A 21979-nucleotide genomic window follows, 5' to 3' on the forward strand; every position below is an offset into this window, starting at 1 on the left:
ATTCTTTGGAAAAGAGCAAAACCATGGTATTCTTTACGTTATTCGACCAACGATAATATCAATTTTCCCTTAGACCTGAAATATTTAGTTTTGGAACACTAATCCTTTTCTCTTTATCTTGAATTCCCGCAGTCTAGCTCTCAGATTGGAATCAGATTTCAGATGACAATATCGCCACACTCTCTCACTTTATGAAGTCTGGAGAGTGTAGTTGTGGAGTTTAGATGATTTTAAATGTCAATGTTCAATTTGTCTACAAACTAATTCTTATATATTTGTTGCCCACTAATGCATTCGACTACTTGAAATTGGCTCTAAGTCCCCCTTAGTCTTTAGTCATCTAACACTGTATTGTTAAGCATATGGTGTTGTTTGTAGTTCAAGTGTAGTTATAAGAGTACCGTATTACGTGCCTGTTTATCTGTGCTTGTGTTTTCCATAGTTTTTCTAAATCCCTTGTACGATATACATAAACTGTTCTTGTTATGCTTTTGGGGATTTCAACTAATTTATAGATTGATTAAAATCTTGTTTCAATATTGATGCATACTTAAGGAGTGCGACACTACAAAATAGAGTAGAACATTTATTTCAAATAAAATCTTTTTGCTAAATTTCATAATCTAAAAATACATGTTGTTGTAAAGGATAATGTTCGAATGTTTTGAATTGAATGTATGGGTTTAAGAAATTGCTTAAGGAATCATCCTAACTGAAGTGCCATAACGATGAAGTTTCTAGTTTTAAGAGTTCTGCTCTTACAGAAATTTGTTTCCCGGAAGAAAACTCAGTGGATACAACTATTGTTGAGCTGAAACATTTTTCGCCAAGAAAAACTCGAAGCGTTTAGAAAGATCTAATTGTTGAGGCAACGGAATAGATTTCATTTTGGAGGAAAATCACTTTTGGCTGATCATTGAGTTGACAAACTTTGACTGAGAAAACCCTAGTCATGCTGTATTGGAAATTCGATTGTCGTGGCACTGGAAAGTAAATATCTTCGGATAAGTTCAAGACAAACATGAAGTGGTTTTAGAGGTATCAATTGAATTGCTACTCGTCTACATTTGTCATAATGGAGACTCCAATTATGGATGTTAAACTGAAGGTTCACTGATGCCAAGAATTGCTTTTTCTAAAGAAACAAGTTCTAGTTGTTTTGTTGAGTTGCGAAATTTTAGACGAATAAGATTCTGATTGCAGCGAAAATTTAATTGTCCTTGCAACAGAATGGAAATACACATCTTAGTATAAGTTTGAAAAGATCAAAAGTACATCGGTTTTAGCAGTATCCAGTTAACTGATAGGGATTCCAACGATTCTTTCCTGTGAAAAAAAACTTTCGGTTTAGTTTCGTCGCTGAGTTTAGCCGAGTAAAACATGGAAATAGGACAGAAACTAGCCTTGTATACTCAGAGTATTTAGCAGCATTGTTATGATCACAACACGTCCACAGCTGACATGATTCTTAGATTGACCATCAATTTCGCGGTCTGATTTTACAAATAAAAGTATTTTTACGCTACTATAACTTCTTAAATATGACTAAAATTCGGACAAAGATGGGGAATTTTATGCTTTATATTGAGAATACTTTTAACTGATTCAGCCGGTGAAACTAGGAAGAGTTATTTTAGCTCAAATTCCTTGATATTCTCTATTAAAGAATTAGGTTAATATACTTTAGATTTGTTCGGCGATCATGATTTTGTTTCTCGTCATTAAGTTGATTAACTTTGGCAGAGAAAGACAATTGTCGAAACAGGAAAGGAATGAGCTTCATATATTCGGGAAGAATATACGAAGTGATAGACAATATCAATTGGATCTTGATTTGAGTAAAGTAGTCTCGAACAACTTTCATAAAGACGCAATTTATTGATCACAATTCTCAATAATTATATTAAAAAGGTATGGGAGGATGGAAGAAATATTTAAATTATGCAACCACAGGTTGAGCTAAGGAGGACCCATCATATCGCCTTATGTTCTGTAGGAACACACAGGTGGTAATATTCGCACATGATCATCACTGCCTCTTTGCGTAACTTCCGAAATGCAAGAGTATCACTTCCGTTTACAACCATACATCTGCCATGGCTTCTGTTAATACAGCAAACATCACCTAGAGACGTAACTGGTAGAGTAAAATACAAATCCATGAAATAAGTCAAAGAAAAGTTATTACTCAGAGAGAACTCACTGTGGCTAGTCGGATATGAAAAGAGCAATCCCTGAACCATGATACCCTGACAATGAATGGAATCACCTTTCAACCTAACACACTTTTCATTCATCCGTTATATTCAAGAGAAAACATTCGACATATTCCTACTAGTATATAGATGTGGCTAGGTCTATATACCACTGATTAATCCTGTATCTCATTCATTTGACATCAATTCATTCCCAACATTTAGCCCCGACTTAACTCTTCTGAGGGGTATTTGGGTTTAACCACGTTTACCTCCGAAGGGACCACTTCAAGAAAGACATCGTAAGACAAATTCCGAAACTCTGGCCTGCGAGCAATAGCTTTCCATGTACCAGATAAAATAGGCTCTCTGTATTTTTCTATAAATTAGAATTGGTTCCATGACTCGTTCTTTGGCGTTAGGAGAACACTTTTTAAAAACAATTATTTTTCTTCAGTTGCATTAATAATGTTATATTTTAAAATGGCGCACTCCTTACCCAGAGAGAAAGAGAGAGTTAAATAAGTTTATTTTAAATAATTGCTGACATTTTAAACTCGTAATATTAATATTAAGTTGGGAATTAAAACAAATATGTATTTGTTGAGTTTTGCAATAAATTATAAAGGATATTTAGCAATTAAACTTAAATTAATATGACCTTATTTCCTTAATTAGCAACTAAAATGAAGTTTAATGGATTTGAATAATAAAAAGCATTTGATTAAGTTTTAATTACAAGAAAAATATTACTTTACCTTTAAATAAATACAAAAATGGCGATGTTCTTTCACTATTTAAAACTAAGAAACAAATTGTTTAAATTTTATTTTTAATTTTGTTAAATTTGGAATCAAATTTGAGTCTAATGACCTCTTTATGTCTAAAACATTGTGATTTTCTTGCAAAAAATAAGAAAAAATAAAAATATTTATTATGGCCCATGAGGGGATCGAACCCGCGACCTTCGCGTTATTAGCACGACGCTCTAACCAACTGAGCTAATGGGCCAGTTGGCTACAGCTACGTTAGATCACTACACAAATATAGTGGACGCTAAAAATAAACACATACAGTGAAAAATAAACGAGTACTTTTAACACTACACCTAATAATTCTTCGGACAGACTTAATGTTTTTATTATATTTTTAGTAAATTTCTTTTTTCTATGTAGTGTAGACACACTAACAAACTGACAACTTGCTAAAATTAGAATAAATAAACAACAACACACAAAAACAACAACATTATTGTATGTACAAAAACAAACATAAAAAGAAAATAGAAGAGGAAGCAGAAACAGAACAATAACATAAAGTAAAAAGCAACAAGAAGACAAACAACAATTTGAATTGAGTGAGAATCGATAAAAATTTGTTTTGATGAAATTGACAGTTCATGAGCGAATAATATAGTGTAACGCTCTGTTTGTTTTTTTTTTTTTGTTTGTGATTGTGAATGCGGGAGGGTGGATTAGGAGGCAAAAATAAATTGATGTAATATGTCTTAAATCTTTAACAGGTTTGTGACATAAATATATTGATGTTTTTATTATAAAACAACAATAATAAAAATATTTGTGAAAAAAACCAAACAACAATAGTGAAAGCAATGTCAGGAGGGAAGAGTGTAAAGAGATAATCAAATAGAAGACTAGTGAACTGAAAGATAATGAATGAAACAATTGAAAAATAGGAAATAAATAATCTAAAATAAATACTTTGAATCGTAAAAGTTTAATTTAGTTATAGTGATTTAAATAACGATTTATTTTGTAACAATTTCGAGGAGGAGTGCGATTGTTTTGACAGTGGATTATTGGACTCAGAATATTATGTCATTTAATTTATTGTACGAAATACATCACATTTGAAATAAATTGTCGATTTTTTTTTTGTAATAACAACAAACTTAGAAAAAAGTCGAAACCCAGACACTATAAGACTTTCGGACGTCATAACAGATTTTTTAAAAAAAGGTGTTTCCATCCATTCAGCGCAAGTTCGACACAATAAGCAATAGACTCTCATAAAAATATAAGTCAAATCTAATAACACCTAATGCCTACATGGTTTTGTCAGGCTGAAACTTAAGACATCAATACAGACTCATGAGGAATCAGATATTTAAATATATAACCGCAGATAATTGATATCTGCGTGTAGACGTTTGGAGAATTGGTGTTGATTCGTGGAAATTAAATTGGCAATGAATTTCCATTAAACGGATCGTCCTTGGATGGATATTCATATTACCCTGACTGGTAATGATCAGGGTAATAAGATCTGCCTTTCTTGGAATGATTTGACATGGGGACGAACGAAATAACCTGGTACAACGGTAGCCCGCCGGCCAGTTTTTGTCTTGTTCCGTTTATTGGAGAGGTCTCTTCGGGGTGCACGTGGTAACTGTCGTTTAAATCAAATTCGTTGGTAGAGAATGACAGTTGAAAGACTGATACATGGGGTCGAACGAGAGAACGAAATAACCTGGTACAACGGTAGCCCGCCGGCCAGTTTTGGACTTTATTTTGTTCCGTTTATTGGAGAGGTCACTTCGGGGTGCACGTGGTGACTGTCGTTTAAACCCAAATTCGTGGGAGGAGAATGACAGTTGAAAGACTGATGCACTGCAAAGTCTATAAATACGGTGCTGTTGTCGAGACAACAGATATCCCGCAGAGGATCCCCCGGGGCATGTTAAAATTGCCAGCGCCATGTAAGAAGCAAAAAGTCGTCTAATCACCTCACCCTGTGGTTGAAAAAGTAACACGGTGCAATAAGGCCAACACGGCAGGCGCTTACGTAAAGCACTTCGACATCAAACTGTGACTGTATGATTGGATTTATTTCAAATCGTATGAGCTAAGGAGTTTTTAGAGTCTTAAATAATGTGGACTACAGCATGGATGTGTCACTAACGAATTTAATCCAATTTGTTAGAAATATCGGAAAAATTTCTCAGATACCAAAGGAAAACCTGCTCTAAATAGGAAGAGATCATTTTAAAGGTATCACAATGGAAATATCCTCCGAATGTTCGCGCTTAATGGCGAGATTTCCTTAAAACTTAACCTAATAAAGCTCGACATTCGAATACACTGGAAAGTACTTGAGGTGAAAGAGTATTTGTGACGTGGGATAGTTATGTACGAAGTGTTGGCTGCCTGGCCATAATAACGAACGATTAGATTGTTTGAATCGTATACATAATAGACTGAAACCTTGGATACAATAAGAGAAAGTCTTGTTCCTGCATTCAATCGAGATGAGCTCAAAGGGACAACGAATTTTATTACGTTATAATACCAGAATCGTTAATAGAGCCACCTGTAACCTTACATACTATCAATTAAGAATGTTCTGTTAGAATTGTGTAGTTTTTTGCGGAACCGAAAATACTTCTCTTTACCGTGTACTCAATAAACCAATAAACCAGGGTAGGAACATACTGATGTTTTCGGCGGGTGTAGTTGACTCTTTTGTGAAAATATAAATAAAAATAGATTTGTTTTTAGCTTTTGAAGCAAGGTAGCATGTACAAATATGTGTTCCAAGCATATTGGTGGTCCAAAACTTACGTAAAGTTGGACCATAAGAAAACACTACAAGAAAAAGTCTTACTTGATCAAATAACACGATCTTGGTGTGGGGTTCATAGCGGAGATTCGATCCCATATGGACTGGAGCTTAATCGGAAAATTTTGCTTATTTCGGATGAATGGTACAACAACAACTCCAATTGTCCGAAATCATGAAAACATTTCAATTGTAATAAATTTAGATTCAATTTAAAATTAATGTCATTTTAATTATGGAATTAGTTGTAATATAAAATAACAAATGTTTCCTCTGGCGTATCGAGGGATCCATTTTCTTATCTCTTTTCCCCCCTCCACCCTAAATGTGTGTATTGTTGTCTACTCTACTCATTTGTCAACATCATATCTTTGTAGCTGTCACTTAATTTTAATTGTATTTAAATATTTATGAATTTCCACCATTATTTATAGTCATTAATAATTCTTCTTTAAAGAGACTATAAATACCAACAAAACAACCACTACTAATACATTTTTGTATTTATTTTTTTAAAAAACAAAAATAAATCTGTTTTCTATCTGTATCTGACAACCATAAAGTGTCATTGACTGATGGATGTTTTTCTTTTCGAAATACTACTACTACTAGACGACACTTACCTTTCCACATTGTTTACATTTGCCTTTTTCCATTTTACGATGGACCCAGTGATGATGAGTAACAGTTTGTTCCCTGTATTGTCTTATACCTACATCTCGATATGTTGGCTTACATGCTAATTGAGTCTTTTCATTGACCATTGGAATGCAATTTTGATGCGCAATTAATTGGCATGCGGAGCACTTCATGCGTTGTCCACTTTTCTAAAAAAAAAGAAAATATAAAATATATATTTTAATAACAAATATTTCAACAAAATATGTATATATTTGTATAGTATTTTTAAATTGCTGTTTTTGTTTACTGTTGATATTTTTCTTTTCAAAATTATTATTTTTGTTGTTTAATAATTCTACTTTAGCAGTTTTTCTGATCGTTCATATTTCATTTATATAGTACGATTTTATAGAATGTGTGCATGTATGTTTAGAGGTATTGTATGGTGTTTTGGCTACGTTTTGCTATGATTTCTTTAATTTAAATTAGGTAATTAAAATTCCTAAATTATTTTTCAAAATCCCTCGCTCTCTTTATATTCAAAATAGTTCATTTTAAAAATAGTTTGAAAATATTTCAAGGTTGACAAAAAAAAAAAAAAAAATACAATATTTTTCTCTCATTCCTTGTTATTTGTGTAATTGGAAAAAAAGTGTTTTATTTAAGTATTTATATTGTGAAAATTTGCAAAACATTTGGCATCTATCAATGTATGACAGCAGTCTGGGACTTTGTTTAGTCCAGGCAATGAGCCATTTTTGGTTGTATAAATAACAAAATATTTATTTGATTTCAGTCGTAAAAGTTTAGTAGCAGAAATAAACGATCAGTGGTCTTAACTCGTTTAGGTTTGGGTTGTTTAAAACAATTCCTTATACACATGGAACGCAAGGGTCTAAGTGAATGAATCGAATCATTGAAGCTTTCTCCAAAAATTTTATCAATAACTGGTATTTACTTCTGCTAAAAATATCTGAAAATTTATTAAACCCCGATATTAGTAAGATTTTTTTTGAGAGAACATCATCAACCTATTACCGAACCATAAATACGATTGGATGCCAAAAGCCATCTTCACGACATATCTTTATTTCCCTGATATTAATCAATTCAATAATTATTGACCTTTCTAGGGTCATTTCCCTCTAACTTCTATCCCTCTTATACCGTGTTTAATTTCTCGGAAGTTATGCTAAACTATTAACGCTTCAACATAATAATGACTGAGACAGCAATAATGAAAGGAGAATTAGTTCGTATTATCTTCCTCGACTTTGGTAATCAGAAATGCAGCGAGGATCTACTACTATTATTGTTTGTCGCGGTACTGACTATCAAAGTTGCTACTATCAACTATACCTCCTTATTGAAAATGGAACCATTTATCTAACTTTCTATGTCTACACTATATTAAGACTTTAGATGGAAATTTCCGAAGCTATATAGACTGCAAATTTACTATACCTACATAACGCAAATATCAGTTGCTTATTAACGAGAGGAAGTATAAGATTAATTTATTAGTTGGTGTCTATTGAGACTGCTTCGCAAATGTCTGATCCGGATATCAGATGTCTGATCCGGATATGGAGAAGAGTACGAACTAACAGGAAAAGTGTAACTAAAAATCTAGGGAAACTTTATAAATGTGCTCCGACGATATGACCAGCTTGACCAAATATTCGTTAAGTGATGGTCCTCAAGCCTTGTAACGGCATCGATTGAAGCAAATAGTAATCAAATGGGGCAAGTTCTGAATTATAAGGTGGGCTCCGCAAAATCATAATGAAATATTGTATTTCAAACGAATTAGTTCGGTACAAGTTCCCTCTGATGGCCTGGTCAGATTTTAATGTAATAGATATAGGTTCATATTTTGGTCCCACTAAATACAGATCATTACCATTGTTTTGGCTCTTACGGTTACGGCATAGATTGATGTATGGACTATAAAGAGCGTACTGCAAAACTTCTCAACCACTTTATGATGGAATGAATATGCTTTCATATCTGGACGCATGTTCTAGACATCCATCGGCCAATACTAGCTTCAAACGAATCAATTCGGTACAGGTTCCCTGTGACGAATGGACAGATGTCAGCAGCTCATAATACATAGGAACCTTTTGGTCCCACTAAATGTAGATCATTACCTCAGTGTCATGGCTTTTGTGTTGTTGTAACAGTTTGACTGAGTTGACAATCTGACCGAGTATGTCTCGGCTCATTCCGCAGCGAAGATTCAACTATCGTGGGAATTGCCTTTGGTGTCGATTCGGCTGGTTGTCCGAGCATCCCTGCTTTTTGGAATCCTTTTGTTCGCAAACGTTTTAAAATTGTTGCTTGAGTAGCTTTTAATGATTTTGCATGTTCTTGTTCAGTCTGAGAACAATCTTCATGGAGTAATGGATACCCATTTATGAAGTCAAGCATATCACAGAGAGATCGCTCTGCATTGATTGAAACAAATAGTAGTCGGATGGGTTACGGTCTGAACTATAAAGTGGGCGTAGCCTATCGGTTAAGGCTAGATTCAAACGAATCGGTTCGGTACAGGTTCTCAGTGATGGTCTGGTCCCAAGTAATTATATATATAATTTTCTTAGCGTTATTGATATTTGGCTTTGATGTTGTTGTAACAGTTCGACTGTACCGATAGTTCTTTCTTGGAGGAAAACACTTTCGCTGTTTTCACAATATTTGATCAAGTATGAATCGGCTCATTCTGAAGCAAAGTTCTAATGTTTGTGGAAATTGACTTTGCTGTCGATTAGGCTGGTTGGCTTCTCATACAAACTCTTACACTAAGGTTAATCATAATGATTTAGCAGCATTGAGGGCAGGCAAAATCGTCTTGCATCCCTGCTTTTCGATGAATCCTACTTTGAGTAGCTTTTTGTTGAGTTTGACAACAATTTTCATGGAGATTAATCCATGACTCTATAACAGAGTATCCAGTGGGATATCCTATAATCTCATCCACTTCATGATGGAATATTATGCTTTCATGTCTAAACGCATATTCTGAGGGTTTAACGGCCTAGCTTCAAACGAATCGGTTCGGTACAGGTTCCTGTGATGGTCTGGTCTGATATAAGGAGCCCAGAATAGCGTCATGGACTATTTATCTTTTGTGTTGTTGGAACAGTTCGACTGTAAAAAACTTTCACTGAGCTGACAACCTTTATGATTCGACCGAGTATGATTCGAGTCATTCCGAAGCGAAAATCCAATTATAATGGGAATTGGCTTTGTCGTTTAAGCTAATTGTCCTGCTTTTAGGATCATGCTATTACCGTTTCTGATAGCACAAAGAGCTAATGGAGCTTGATTTCGCCTAACTCCAAAAAAATAATGGAACCTATATAAACGGGACGTCATATACAATTATCCTTTTATGTTATTCTGGAATGATAGGAAACTCTTTGTTTGCTAATCAATGTTATACCCCTTCCCCTAATACAAAAATACAAAACATTTCAATTAGTTTTTGTTTAACTTTCTTAACATACCCCTACCAAACACTAACCACTTATTAATAATTCATTATAATGCGTCTTTAATTAATGGCTTTTTGTAAAATTTTATAAAATACCATTAAAAAAAACTTTATTTAATCTGCGAAAAGTCAGTAATTAATCTTAAAGTAGGTACTCGTTTCAACAATTTAATTCTTAAGTAGATTGTACGAGTTAAACGGAAGTAAAATACAACCTTACAACGATTTTGATAAGTATATAGCGAATAAAACTTTTTACAAATTTTATAAACAATTTTACAAAAAAAAATTGCATCTGCTGCTGTTTACTACCTTTCTCCCCCCCCTATAGTTTGTTTATATTTTACACAAATTTTGTTCCTCTTATAAATTGTGTAAAATAATTCTTCTTATTTTACGTATTTATTTTTGTTAATGATTTTATTATAAACAGTATTTTTTGCTTTAAACATCAGCAGCCAACAGCAGCATCATCATTACCAACACCACTTGTGGATCTCAAGTGCTTTTTTTCCCATGTTTGTTTAATCAGCGGCATTATAACAGACATAATCTGAGAGGAGATACTTGCTCATCGTATAAAAGTTTTTCTTTATATCCGGCTTTCATTATTTCCAAAAATTGTTTGTGTATAATTTTCATAAGTTTTTCGTATATTTTGAAAGAGAAATAATTGTTCGAATACAATATTACAGATAGCGTTTTTCCTTGTCTACTTTGCTTTTGTTCCCTAATACTTGTCTATCTATTTCTATAAATTTCGAAAATATTCAGTTAAAAGTTTAGTTTCTTACATTTCAATTTTAAATATTTCTAACTAAACAATTTGCATATTCCTATTGAAATTGTTCTATTTTCATATGTCACATAAAACACAAGAAGTGACATTTCATATAAATTATTTAATCAAACTTTTTTACATTTCCCTTTTTTTAAAGGCAATGAACACTTTTAAAATTAATTAAAAACCACAAATTAAAAATTCTTCTTTAGGAAGATTACAAATCATACATATTGACATACTACAACTTGTCGAGTGAAAATTTTAATAACAACCTATAAACCGCATTTTTTCCAGAAGCAAAAATATTTATTCTGGGGGTAGAGTGTAAGAAAACCTTTCAAAAATGTTAGCAGCAACATTTCCCCTACCTATGTGGTTGCAATTATTTTTTTTTTATTTTTTCAGAAATTACATAAAGTGCTTGAGAGATAAAAATGAATTTCTTCTTAAAATTTTCACCTTAAACCTCAATTATTATAGTGAAAAGAGGAAATAAGCAGAGGTTCTTAAATCAGGATTCAGTCTAGCGAGTGACTTCTTTAAGCGATTCCTCTATTTGAAGTGAAAGAAAATTTCCCAGAGACTCAGAGAAATTCAACTATATTGTTAGGCTATTATTATTGTCTGACTGATTATGGTCTAGATTATATACTGACTATTGTTTGGATTATAGGCTGAACTCAAGATTAATGGTATGAACTGTGGACTGGCTAAAGTCTGAACTATAAACTGACTATCTGTCTGAATTATAGATTGACCGAAGTCTGATCTATAGTGATCAAACAATTGATTAACTACATTCTGGAATTTAGACTGACTTTAGCCTGGACTTTAGGCTGACAATAGTCTGGACCATAGGCTGACTATAGTCTGGACTACAGACTGAGTATAGTCTGGATTATAGACTGAGTTTAGTCTGGATTATAGACAGACTATAGTCTGGACTATAGACTGACAATGGCCTGGACTAAAGAAAGACTATATTCTGGACTATAGACAGACTATAGTCTGGACTATAGACTGACTATAGACAGACTATAGTCCGCACTATAGACTGACTACAGTCTGGACTGTAGACTGACTACAGTCTGGACTATAAACTGAATACAGTCTGGACTATAGACTGACTACATTCTGGACTATAGACTGTCTGTAGTCTGGGCTATAGAATGATTATATTCTGGCCTACAGACTAACTATTGTCTGGACTATAGACGATCTATAGTCTAGACTTTAATCTGGACTATAGACAGACTATAGTCTGGACTATAGATAAACTATAGTCTGGACTATAAACAGACTATAGTCTGGACTATAGACAGACTATAGTCTGGACTATAGACTGAGTGTAGTCTGGAATGTAGACTGACTATAGTCTGGACTATAGACTGACTATAGACAGACTATAGTTTGGACTGTAGACTGACTATAGTCTGTACTATAGACAGACTATAGTCTGGACTATAGACAGACAATAGTATGCACTATAGACTGACTGCACTCTGGACTATAAAATGACTATAGTCTGGACTATAGACTGAGTATAGTTTGGATAAAAGTCTGGATTATCAGGTCTGTCACACATTCCGATCGGAATGGTTTCAATTCCGTACTATTATTCCGATCATTTTTGTTTTAGCTTCTCCAAATTCCGAATTATTTCGTAAATTGACAAAAAATTAATAGAATTATATAGATTTCATTTAAAATTGTTCCTGTTTAGCTAATCAAAACAAGAACCATGTTTTTAGTAAAGGTTCTTATTATTAAAACTAAGAAAAGCGTTAATTACATACAAATATCAATTCCACTTCAAAAACTGAAAGTGGTTTCATTCCGAAAGAATTTTTCGTTTTCTTTTTTAGAAGAAGCAAAAATACGGAAATAATTCCACTTTCGATCGGAATGAAATTCTGTGACAGGCCTGTATATTACTGACTTTAGTCTGGACTACAGACAGACCACAGTCTGGACTATAGTAGACCACAGTCTATATATAGTAGTGGACTATAGTAGAACTGTAGATTGACTATACAATACCTATATTCTAGACTATTTTCTGACTATAGTTTCGGGTATAAACTGGGTATCCGATGAGGAGTTTCACTATGTTTATGTATTCTTCTGAGTCTGACTTGGCTTGCAATATTCTTATGTTTATGTATTCTTAATAGATAATTTTGAATATAAAATCTACTTACAATACATTCTTCATTCAGACAACATAAATCACCCGATGCTGATGATGGTTTCCAATAATGTTCACCCTGTATGGCATTTTCCGTCCAATCGGGTACAATGCGTATGGGTCTTCTTATACCACTACTAGAAGTTGTTCGACTGCAAAATATTAAAAAGATAAAAAAAAATTAGTTTTTTTTTTTGCATAAACTGGCATAACTAAAGAAAATTCTTAAAAATTTAATTTCGTTCATTTATAGCGAAAAATATCAATGTCATCATCATAACCTTTTTGAAAATTTATAACTGACATAAATATTTAATTGTTTTACGTTAATAAACAATAGCGATTTACTAGGAAAAACTTAAATAATATATTCTTTCAGCTATAATCGGTTGTGTATGTTTTTTTCCTTCTCGCTCTCACTGCTTCTTTTTCATTTAGTTGAGTTATATATAAAAACCATAACTTTTTTACAATATTAAAAAAAATCCTTTGAACAATTTTTATATGGTCTTATCTTTTTTATGTGACCAATAAATATGATTTATTATTTATCATGCATTTATCAATAACAAATTTGTATATGTATATATTTATTTTTAAAAATAATGAAGGGTCATAATATTTAAAGCGGCTTGCATAATGTCTTTGTAAAAAAAAATAATATTTTTAAATACAACATGCTTGTGCATGCAAATAGGATGTAAATTATGTTTTTATGTTTCTCTGTTAAACATATTTACATATTGATATTGACTTTTTTCAAGAAGGATGTAAAATATCCTTTACAATGACAAATTTATACAATGTTAAATATTGATGTAATTTGTTTTAAGAGATTTAAGTATCATAAGGTAAATGTTGTACAAAATACCTCTTGAGCACTGAGATTTTAATTTACAGGCACTTAATTAAAATTTTTATTGAAAAAGTATTTAATTTGTAGAGTAATATGGTTCTTATACATATACTGATTACTATGGACTGACTACAGTCTGGACAGTAGCCTGACTATAGTCTGGACAATAGACTATAGTCTGGACTATAGGCTGAGTATAGTTTGGATAATGGACTGACTATAGTCTGGACTATGGACTGACTATAGTCTGGACTATGGACTGACTATAGTCTGGACTATGGACTGACTATAGTCTGGACTGTAGTCTGGACTACAGACTGACTATAGTCTGGACTATAGACTGACTATAGTCTGGACTGTAAACTGACTATAGTCTGGACTATAAATTGACCATAGTGTGGACTATAGACTGACTATAGTCTGGACTATAGACTGACTACAGTCTGGACTATAGACTGACTATAGTCTGGACTATAGACTGACTATAGTCTGGACTATAGACTGACTATAGTCTGGACTATAGACTGACTATAGTCTGGACTATAGACTGTCTATAGTCTGGACCATAGACTGATTATAGTCTGGACTATAGACTGACTATAGTCTGGACTATAGACTGTCTATAGTCTGGACCATAGACTGATTATAGTCTCGACTATAAACTGACTATAGTCTGGACTATAGACTGACTATAGTCTGGACTATAGACTGTCTATAGTCTGGACCATAGACTGATTATAGTCTCGACTATAAACTGACTATAGTCTGGACTATAGACTGACTATAGTCTGGACTATAGACTGACTATAGTCTGGACTATAGACTCACTATAGTCTGGACTATAGACTCACTATAGTCTGGACCATAGACTGATTATAGTCTCGACTATAAATTGACTATACTCTGGACTATAAACTGACTATAGTCTGGACTATAGACTGACTATAGTCTGGACTATAGACTGACTATAATCTGGACTATAGACTGACTATAGTCTGGCCTATAGACTGACCAGAGTCTGGACCATAGACTGATTATAGTTTCGACTATAAACTGAATATAGTCTGGACTATAAACTGACTACAGTTTGGACTATAGACTGACTATAGTCTGGACTATAGACTGACTATAGTCTGGAATATAGACTGACTATAGTCTGGACTATAGACTGACTATAGTCTGGACTATAGACTGACTATAGTCTGGACTATAGACTGACTATAGTCTGGACTATAGACTGTCTATACTCTGGACTATAAACTGACTATAGTCTGGACTATAGAGTGACTATAGTCTGGACTATAGACTGACTATAATCTGGACTATAGACTGACTATAGTCTGGCCTATAGACTGACCAGAGTCTGGACCATAGACTGATTATAGTTTCGACTATAAACTGAATATAGTCTGGACTATAAACTGACTACAGTTTGGACTATAGACTGACTATAGTCTGGACTATCAATTGACTATAGTCTGGACTATAGACTGACTATAGTCTAGACTATAGACTGACTGATAGTTTGGACTATAGACTGACTATAGTCTGGACTATAGACTGACTATAATCTGGACTATAGACTGTCTATTGTCTGGACTATAGACTGACTATAGTCTGGACTATAAATTGACTATAGTCTGGACTATAGACTGACTTTAGTCTAGACAATAGACTGACTATAATCTGGACTATAGGCTGGGCAGTTAACTGACTATGGTCTGGACAATAGACTGACTATCGTCTGGACTGACTATAGTCTCGCCTATAAACTAACCAGAGTCTGGACTATAGACTGACTATAGTCTGGATTATAGACTGACTATAGTCTGGGTTGTAGACTGACTATAGTCTGGACTATAGACTGACTATAATATTGCCTATAGACTGACTATAGTCTGTACTATAGACAGACTATAGTCTGAAGTATAGGTTGGACTATAGATGGATTACAATTTGGACTATGGACTGACTGAAGTCAGAACTACAAACGTTGTATTGTCTGGTCTATAGACTGACTATACTCCGGACTATTAACCACATCTTGTCTGTACAATAGTCCATATTTTAGGCTGATGGTAGATTGGACTATGAACTACTACAGACTTACTTTTGTTATTACCAAATAACTCTTTTTTAAAGCAATTTGGGAATATCATTTAATACTGTTACAAAAATATTATTGAAAATGTATACATTACATTCAATCATTATATTCTTATCTGCATTTTCATTGTTTTTCTATGATTTCTCTTTTTTTTTTGCATTTATTTTACTTGCATTTTCATGAAATTTAAATCTTTCATAAATCAATTAAATCAAATATAACATGTTTTCATTAAATAATAATAAAAATTCAACAGAAATAACAAAGTATGCAGATGACGACGACCAACCGACTGACCGACCATGTTATTTATGATGATGGTAGTCAAACATCATTTATGATATTTTTCAGTTTTAAATTCAAAATCAAAATATGAAAAAGAAAACAAAATCTCATCAACAGACATCAATTGTATGAGTATATAAATATTTGTGAATTTTTATGTGAATATTTGTATCATCAGATTTATTTGTAAGCAAAATTCACAGTTTTGTTAGAAATTCTGCAAAAGTTCAAGCATTTTTTATTTTGTATTTTTATTTTTAACCAAAAACTAATTTGCCTGCTTATGATGGGTTTTATAATCGGAGAGCAAGTGTGGGAGTATATGAGATTTAAAGTGGATTACTTACTACTTGCACCCTATTTGGGGTAATATTAATTTATTTTATTTAATATGCTGAATCTTCAATCTCAGAATACTTTAAAACACTTTTTAAGTTAAATTTTGGAAAGGCCTTTTTGTTAAATGCATCTTTTTATAAACTCTAAATAAAATTTGATATTTTAGTGTAATAAAAGTATTTAAATGCCATAAGTATTAAACACTTCAATAAATTTACGTCAGTGATTATTTTAAAATAGTTTTTTAGGATTAAATTTAGAAATGTTATATTTTTAGATAATATTTGTTTGTATTAAATATAAATAAATAAATATAACGTGTTAATTTATTTATTAGAATTTTTTTTTCGAAGTAAACTTTCTTCACAATCCGTAATACAATTAAAATATATTGTAAATGGGGACAATGCGCCACGTAATCTACTATTAGAATTGAAAAACAAGTATAATTTAAGACGAGATGGCCAACTGACCCGATTTAAAGAGATTCTGACGACTATATTTTGTTTTTTATTGCTAGAATTTATTCACTGTAGTTCTATTATCTGTTCTCGCCAGATTGAAAACCTAAATAATGAGCAGTTCTAGTTCAGTTCTAGATCAGCTCTAGTTCAGTTCTAGTTCAGTTCTAGTTCAGTTCTAGTTCAGAACTAGTTCAGAACTAGTTCAGTTCAAGTTCAGTTCTAGTTCATTTCTAGTTCAGTTCTAGTTCAGTTCTAGTTCAGTTCTAGTTCAGTTCTAGTTCAGTTCTAGTTCAGTTCTAGTTCAGTTCTAGTTCAGTTCTAGTTCTAGTTCAGTTCTAGTTCTAGTTCAGTTCTAGTTCAGTTCTAGTTCAGTTCTAGTTCAGTTCTAGTTCAGTTCTAGTTCAGTTCTAGTTCAGTTCTAATTCAGTTCTAGTTCAGTTCTAGTTCAGTTCTAGTTCAGTTCTAGTTCTAGTTCAGTTCTAGTTCAGTTCTAGTTCAGTTCTAGTTCAGTTCTAGTTCAGTTCTAGTTCAGTTCTAGTTCAGTTCTTGTTCAGTTCTAGTTCAGTTCTAGTTCAGTTCTAGTTCAGTTCTAGTTCAGTTCTAGTTCAGTTCTAGTTCAGTTCTAGTTCAGTTCTAGTCCAGTTCTAGTTCAGTTCTAGTTCAGTTCTATTTAAGTTCTTATTCAGTGCTAGTTGTAGTCCAGTTGTAGTCCATTTGTACTTAACTAGTTTTTGTTTCTGCATGCAATTTATTGCCTTTTATACCACTGTGCTACAAATATTTTTAATGCTTAGAATACGTTTTTATGGTATTTTACTGATATTATTTTCGTTGTTGTATTTGTTGCGTTATTATTTAAATTAATGTTCAATCATTTGCAACAAAATTTGCCGCATGATTGCACTAAGTAGCCACAATAAAACCAGCAACAAAAAATCTTTCACAATGAAAAACAAAAAGCTAACAAAAAACACAAATATGTATTGCAACAACAAGTAGCAACGTTTCCTGGTTTAAAAACTAAATACAAACTTGTGGGAAATTTGCTTGTAGGAAATCTCTGTTTCTCATACGACAATAACAAAATAAATCCCGTTTTGAGACTGGGAATCATTAACAGATTTTAGTTGTGGGAAACTTACCGCTGACGACGCCAGTTACCCAATGAATCTAATTTCCTTTGACGGAATGCCGTTTTCCTTTGCATACCCACCAAAGAACGACGAAAACGTCTTGTCGATGAAGATGAATTGCTATTGTTGCTGTTGGTGTTATTGTTAATATAGGAGGCAGGTGTCGTTTCGTCGTTGTCAGAGCAGGAACAACAAGAATTTTGACATTCTTCGCAGTCACTGCTACTGTTGTTGTTGTGCTTACATGCATGACGATGATAATGATGATGATGAGCTAGAGGAGGCAGTGGTATGACATCGGATAAACCACCCTCATCATCGGTTTCCTCTTGTACGGCAAGTAAAAGTTGTTCTAAGGACATTATATCCGCATGACTGTCACTGCTGGTAGTACTGTCGCTACAACTGCTGTTAGCTTTATTACAATTAGCAGAACCCGTTCCACCTCCTCCTCCTCCAATATTGTTAATGCTATTGGTGCTGCTGCTATTGCTGGTCATGCTGTGACTTTCAAAGAAATCATTGTTGCTGTTGGGGTGGTGGGTCAATAGAAAATTGGTTTGTGTAGATCTATTAATGGTAATGCGGGCAATACGCGGTGAATTTGTAGCGGATTTTGTGGTTAAATTTGGAGCAGATGTTGTTAACGCTGTTGACGTACAGATGGCAGGGGCAGCAGTTGTTGTTATTGCCCCAGCTACTGTTGTTTCTTTTGTTGTTGTTGTTGTAGGTATCATTGTTTGACATTTATTATTTGTTTTCTCTTCTGTCACACAACTTAATTCTTCAATAGTTAAATATGAAATAAACATTGGTGCTCAACTTTTTATTCATACACAATTTTTCAATATTTATTTTTCTGTTCTTAATTATGGTAATTTTTTAAAACAATTTAGCAATTTTTTCAATTGATCATTTTCCATATACATATAATTCTGTCTACATTCTTCTTTTCACTTAAATTTAACGACCTTTTTTGTCATTAATTTCCACTTTATTTCACATTTTGCTATTAAAATTTTTTCCAGTATTTTATTTATTTTTTATTTTGTTTCTTTTTTTTACTCAGATTTTTATCACTGTATTATAATTTGTTTGTATGATTGTCTTTTATAATTTTCTGCCTTTTGTTGTTGAAATTCTAACCGTGAATTTGTTTTCGTTTTTATCTCATTTATGTATCTGAATCACGGCGAATACTATTTTCCTCAGCTATTTTTTTCTACGGTTGTTAATAAAATGATTTAATTGTGAATTCATAACGAGATACGAAAGTAAAATGAATAAAAAGTTGTTATTTTTAATACAAATGTCGGCAGTAAAGAATTTTGTGCATACTCTGCCTGGACATTGTATCGATTACTAAGACAACTAGTCTGAACTAGAACTAGAACTGAACTAGAACTGAACTAGAACTGAACTAGAACTGAACCAGAACTGAACTAGAACTGAACTAGAACTGAACTAGAACTGAACTAGAACTGAACTAGAACTGAACTAGAACTAAACTAAAATAGAACTAGAACTAGAACAGAACTAGAACAGAACTAGAACAGAACTGGAACAGAACTGGAACAGAACTAGAACAGAACTAGAACAGAACTAGAACAGAACTAGAACAGAACTAGAACAGAACTAGAACAGAACTAGAACAGAACTAGAACAGAACTAGAACAGAACTAGAACAGAACTAGAACAGAACAGAACAGAACAGAACAGAACAGAACAGAACTAGAACAGAACTAGAACAGAACTAGAACAGAACTAGAACAGAACTAGAACAGAACTAGAACAGAACTAGAACAGAACTAGAACAGAACTAGAACTGAACTAGAACTGAACTAGAACTGAACTAGAACTGAACTAGAACTGAACTAGAACAGAACTAGAACAGAACTAGAACTGAACTAGAACAGAACTAGAACTAGAACTGAACTAGAACTGAACTAGAACTGAACTAGAACTGAACTAGAACTGAACTAGAACTGAACTAGAACTGAACTAGAACTGAACCAGAACTGAACTAGAACTGAACTAGAACTGAACTAGAACCTGAACTAGAACTGAACTAGAACTGAACTAGAACTAGAACCTAGAACTAAACTAAAACAGAACTAGAACTAGAACAGAACTAGAACAGAACTAGAACAGAACTGGAACAGAACTGGAACAGAACTAGAACAGAACTAGAACAGAACTAGAACAGAACTAGAACAGAACTAGAACAGAACTAGAACAGAACAAGAACAGAACTAGAACAGAACTAGAACAGAACAGAAACTAGAACAGAACTAGAACAGAACTAGAACAGAACTAGAACAGAACTAGAACAGAACAGAACTAGAACAGAACTAGAACAGAACTAGAACAGAACTAGAACTGAACTAGAACTGAACTAGAACTGAACTAGAACTGAACTAGAACAGAACTAGAACAGAACTAGAAACATGAACTAGAACAGAACTAGAACAGAACTAGAACAGAACTAGAACAGAACTAGAACAGAACTAGAACAGAACTAGAACAGAACTAGAACAGAACAGAACTAGAACAGAACTAGAACAGAACTAGAACAGAACTAGAACAGAACTAGAACAGAACTAGAACAGAACTAGAACAGAACTAGAACAGAACTAGAACAGAACTAGAACAGAACTAGAACAGAACTAGAACAGAACTAGAACAGAACTAGAACAGAACTAGAACATAACTAGAACTGAACTAGAACAGATCTAGAACAGACCTAGAACAGAACTAGAACAGAACTAGAACAGAACTAGAACAGAACTAGAACAGAACTAGAACAGAACTAGAACAGAACTAGAACTAGAACAGAACTAGAACAGAACTAGAACAGAACTAGAACAGAACTAGAACAGAACTAGAACAGAACTAGAACAGAACTAGAACAGAACTAGAACAGAACTAGAACAGAACTAGAACAGAACTAGAACAGAACTAGAACAGAACTAAAACAGAACTAGAAATGAAATTGAACCAAACTCGACTATTAACTTGACCGTTGACACGACTATTAATTAATATGTTCAAAATTTTTTCCACATCGAATAGTCAAATCATAGTACCATTCTTATTAGATTTTAACAATCAGAATGATCCCTCAAATTATAAACAATATTATTTATAATTGGTTCATCATTTAATTGCGTCACTCCTCTAATTATCTGTAAATTATTAATCAGTTTGTAAACTGCAACAGATAAATTGTTTACTTGAGAATCTATGAATAATATTAAACACACCCACAGGTCCAAAGTTCAAAGAAAAAGCGACTATTTTTATTAATCAAAATTTACATATAGATTACTAAAGGGAAGGGAATTGGTTGGCTAGGCTGTGTGCTAGTAGTCATACATAAATCGTATTTATAACAAATTAAAGTAGTGTGTTCATTGTAGCTGACAAAATATTTTATCATAAACGTAATTGTTACTTCATCTGACAATACCAACAACAACAGTAACAAAAAATAATTGTATTCATAAAGTAATTAAGATTTTTTTTCCTTATGCCTCTCTAAGGTCTTTTATTCTCTCCTTTTGTATCTCTTTTTGGTAGAGTACATATAGTGCTTTGGTATAGGGGAAAAATTTGGTACTTTTGCACATTTTGGGTACTTTTTTTAGTTTGGCATAGCTAATAATAAAAATATTGGTTGTTGCTTTAAACATTAAAATGTTTGATTGATAGCAACATTAAAATTGTTAATATTTTTAGATTAGTCGAATGGTACTTTTATATTTATGAATGTACTTTTTAGAGCTTTTATATTATTTCCATATCCTAAGTTTTCATCTCTGTTGTGATATCAGTTGAATAGGTAGTAGTTGTTGTTGCTGAGAGGGGTACTTTTAGTGTCTTTTCTGGTCTGTTTTTTAATTGCAGCATTGTAGATTAGTTACTACTTT

At 33.0% G+C, this 21979-nt stretch overlaps 1 protein-coding gene and 1 non-coding gene across 5 annotated transcripts in view; both read right to left on the reverse strand.

Annotated features, from left to right (window-relative positions):
• The window catches only part of LOC119610087 (eye-specific diacylglycerol kinase-like), a 57048-nt gene that overhangs the window by 21448 nt on the left and 13621 nt on the right, over positions 1-21979 (reverse strand). For all 4 annotated transcript variants that reach the window (XR_005231975.1, XR_005231974.1, XM_037965185.1 and 1 more), the window contains exons 2-4: positions 18060-19272; positions 12880-13018; positions 6398-6601 (exon numbers count right to left, since the gene is read on the reverse strand). Coding sequence is in view for 2 of the 4 variants with exons in the window: in XM_037965185.1 (XP_037821113.1) it covers positions 6398-6601; positions 12880-13018; positions 18060-18862 (1146 nt within the window). In the remaining 2 variants the exon portion in view is untranslated. The remainder of the gene's footprint in view (positions 1-6397; positions 6602-12879; positions 13019-18059; positions 19273-21979) is intronic.
• Trnai-aau lies at positions 3133-3206 on the reverse strand. The gene has a single exon. It is a non-coding gene; the product is annotated as a tRNA-Ile (tRNA).

This window comes from Lucilia sericata, unplaced genomic scaffold, assembly GCF_015586225.1.
Source record: "Lucilia sericata isolate MDLA Ls3-8-SP2 unplaced genomic scaffold, ASM1558622v1 Contig001115F_arrow, whole genome shotgun sequence".
NCBI lineage: Eukaryota > Metazoa > Arthropoda > Insecta > Diptera > Calliphoridae > Lucilia > Lucilia sericata.